This window comes from Rosa rugosa, chromosome 5 (assembly GCF_958449725.1).
Source record: "Rosa rugosa chromosome 5, drRosRugo1.1, whole genome shotgun sequence".
Taxonomy (NCBI): Eukaryota; Viridiplantae; Streptophyta; class Magnoliopsida; order Rosales; family Rosaceae; genus Rosa; species Rosa rugosa.
In genome coordinates this window covers 46,263,330-46,266,162 of record NC_084824.1, presented here as the reverse complement: position 1 = coordinate 46,266,162, position 2,833 = coordinate 46,263,330, and the positions used below count along the sequence as shown (strand labels likewise).

General features: G+C 37.3%; 1 protein-coding gene across 1 annotated transcript; it reads left to right on the top strand.

Annotated features, from left to right (window-relative positions):
- The first annotated feature begins 1,491 nt into the window (after window positions 1-1,491).
- LOC133713036 (uncharacterized) lies at window positions 1,492-2,644 on the top strand. The gene is made up of 3 exons (XM_062139161.1): window positions 1,492-1,647; window positions 1,900-2,025; window positions 2,334-2,644. The coding sequence occupies exons 1-3, from the start codon at window positions 1,534-1,536 to the stop codon at window positions 2,478-2,480; spliced, it is 387 nt and encodes a 128-aa protein (XP_061995145.1). The 5' UTR covers window positions 1,492-1,533; the 3' UTR covers window positions 2,481-2,644.
- The last annotated feature ends 189 nt before the right edge of the window (window positions 2,645-2,833 follow it).

The following is a 2,833-nucleotide window of genomic DNA, read 5'->3' as shown; positions in this document are numbered from 1 at the left end:
TTTGTCGAAAACTCCAATTTGCTCCAATTTTCCATAATTTTCTCTTGATTTCCACAACTCCCCTTATTTCCTACACAATAAATAAAAGTGAATTAATTACATGATAATTGACTTGAGGATTAACTAATTTCTAGTGTTTTAGATACAATTACATGCATAAAAATGCGTGTAATCAGAGGCACTCTATTATCAATGGAATACAACAATAATATTTTTCTTGAATCTCTCTATCTTCTCTCTTTTCCCTTTATTCTAAAACACATTATCAGCACGAAGTTCTAGCCCTGAATCAAAAAGCCAAAACTCTAGGAAAATCCAAAATAGTTCTGCCCATTAGCCTCACTTGCACCTGTCCTTGCCTAGTACAGTGCCCCTGCGCCTTCTACCCTCGCCTACCCTGGTGGCGCCGCACACCTGCACGCATAAGTACAAGCTTGCTTTGCACGTATCTATGATTGAAGTTCGACGGCTCCCGTTCTAGGATCGAAAGCACCTTGCAATCCTAGCTTCATCTTCAAGAAATTTTCTCCAAGTAAGTTTTCAATAAAAGTTGCTGCTTTCATTTAAAGTTTGCTTTCTGCATTTGTGGATTCTAATATTCCTTCTTCTACCTTCCACCTTTCTTATAACGTGGGATAATTGAGCCGAACTGTGGGGGTTCATGCTACTCTGAAGAAGTTGTTCGTAGAGATATTAAAAACGATCGACCACTAAACATCATTGTTTCGGTCTTATCCAAAACCCTTGGAAATTAATTTCTTGGTAGCGGTTTGCATTTAGAAATTTACTTTACTTTCGTAGAAGAATTTAAGTCTTTGAAATACTAGCTTGAATTCGCCCCATTGGACACTACTCAAGTATATGGTTAAAAATAACCCCAGAACTTTATGGGTTGCGCTTGAAGAGCACTTTGAGAATGTCTAAGACTCTCAACTCTCGGAATGGCACGAGAAGCGGAACAATCTCCGCTTTGCTGACTTTAACTCCGTGCTTGATTACAATTCGGAAGACCTCCGTATTAGATCAATGATGCAGTTATGTAATCAAATTATTACACTAGAGGAATTGATTGAGAAAACTCTCTCTACCTTCCCCGTCTCTACTATGATGGTAGCTAAGCAATATCGAATCGATAACTTCCCAATTTCTCTACTAAAAAAAAAAAAAAGTTGCTTCATACATGCATCACATGTGTCAATAAAGGCTAGTATATACATCGCAACAACATCATAAAGCTAAGGTGATCGAACATATTCTTAACAAGAATGGAACAAATTTAAAAAAAGAATACGTGTTTGCAAGAAAAATGCACTTGATCACAATCACCAGTTACATATCGACAATAATCTACCACAACATACATATGGATAATATTCCACCACAAAATAGAGAAATGTTCTCTTTGTTCGACATTTTTTACCGCTTGAAATGTGGTAGTGACTTCCTCTTCCAAGCATTATATAACCAACCTTGAGCATGACCACGTAAAGATTTAACTACCTTTGCAAGTGATCGTCTAACCTAACACACACAATGCAAAAGATGTTAGCTTTGAACCTCGCTGCAAACCTCTCCAAATCTCTTCCATTCAAAAGAATATCCGATCATACTAGAGTGTTTGTCACTTCGGCCACAAGACCTTTGCAAGTTAGTTCTCTAAATTCCTTGACAATATTTTGCATGGTAGAATGTTGTAGTAATTGTGCATGGTTTCGAATTTTTTTACGATATTTTGCAGCTCGCAGCAGGCATGCACGATTTGTTAGCGAGATACATTATGAATCCTAAGACAAGGAGTTTCAAAACAAATGGTTCATTTATAGAAATAAATTAAGATCCGCATTATGTTGGTAGATATCCTGCTCAACGAATTCCTGATGGTAAATTAATTGATCACAGTCGAAGAAGGAGGACGATGCATCTGACAAGACAAAAGAAGCAGCAGATGCAGTTAAAGATGGAGCTAAAGAAGTGAGACAGACTTGCGAATTCATGAGGGACACCGTAGAAACCACTGCCAAAACCGTAAGACACTCAATACTACTATTTCTTAATTACAGGGAGAAGTAGTAGGATTTCAATGGTTCATTTTCTGTTGGAGTACGTTAACAAGGGAAAAAAAATTTAATTAATATTTTTAGCTAGCACCTTAGTTGCTAGGTGATGATATGGTTTAGGGTCGAGTCAATCTATTATAAGAGCTCATTTAGAAGAGATATCTTTCATGGTACTCTCCAGCATGACATTTTAAAGTGTATATTGTACATATTGAACACTTTCATTAGTAGCAACCAGTTTGTTGAAATTAACTTGCGAGTGTTTTGGGAGATTAGATGGGCAAAGCGACCAAGGAGGCGACGGAGAAAGTAACGGAAACAGCAGAAACCATCACAGAGAAAACAAAGGGCACCGTTTCAGGTGCATGGGGGATGGCCAAGAATACTACTGAGATTATCAAGGACAAAGTAATGGGCAAGTGAACATCAGAGATCGACCACCAAGAATAGCAGCAACTAATAAGTTAATTCATTTAACCAACATTTCCTTTACGTTAATTTGTACTTTTCGGTACATGAAATGCGAATATGCTAGTGATGATTATATTATTTGCATAATAGCATTGTACGATTACAGATTTACAGTCCTCGAAGGTATTTGGCTAAGGATCTCGCATGTTATCATACACTTCGCTCTTAATCTTTTTTTCTGAGACTTTGAGATCTAGGGACTTCATCATCATCCTTGTCAAGCCAAGTGTTATTTGAAGTTCTTTTCATGACGAAGTGGTAAAGCGGAGCTCCACTCTGGATAGGATCTGTATATATATATATAT

Bases quoted from the DNA above. Each gene is read 5' to 3' on its own strand.
- LOC133713036 (XM_062139161.1), top strand. From the start codon at position 1,534: ATGCAAAAGATGTTAGCTTTGAACCTCGCTGCAAACCTCTCCAAATCT. The intron at 1,648-1,899 runs GTTAGTTCTCTA...AATTGATCACAG, and splicing joins CGGCCACAAGACCTTTGCAA to TCGAAGAAGGAGGACGATGC. The intron at 2,026-2,333 runs GTAAGACACTCA...TTGGGAGATTAG, and splicing joins TAGAAACCACTGCCAAAACC to ATGGGCAAAGCGACCAAGGA.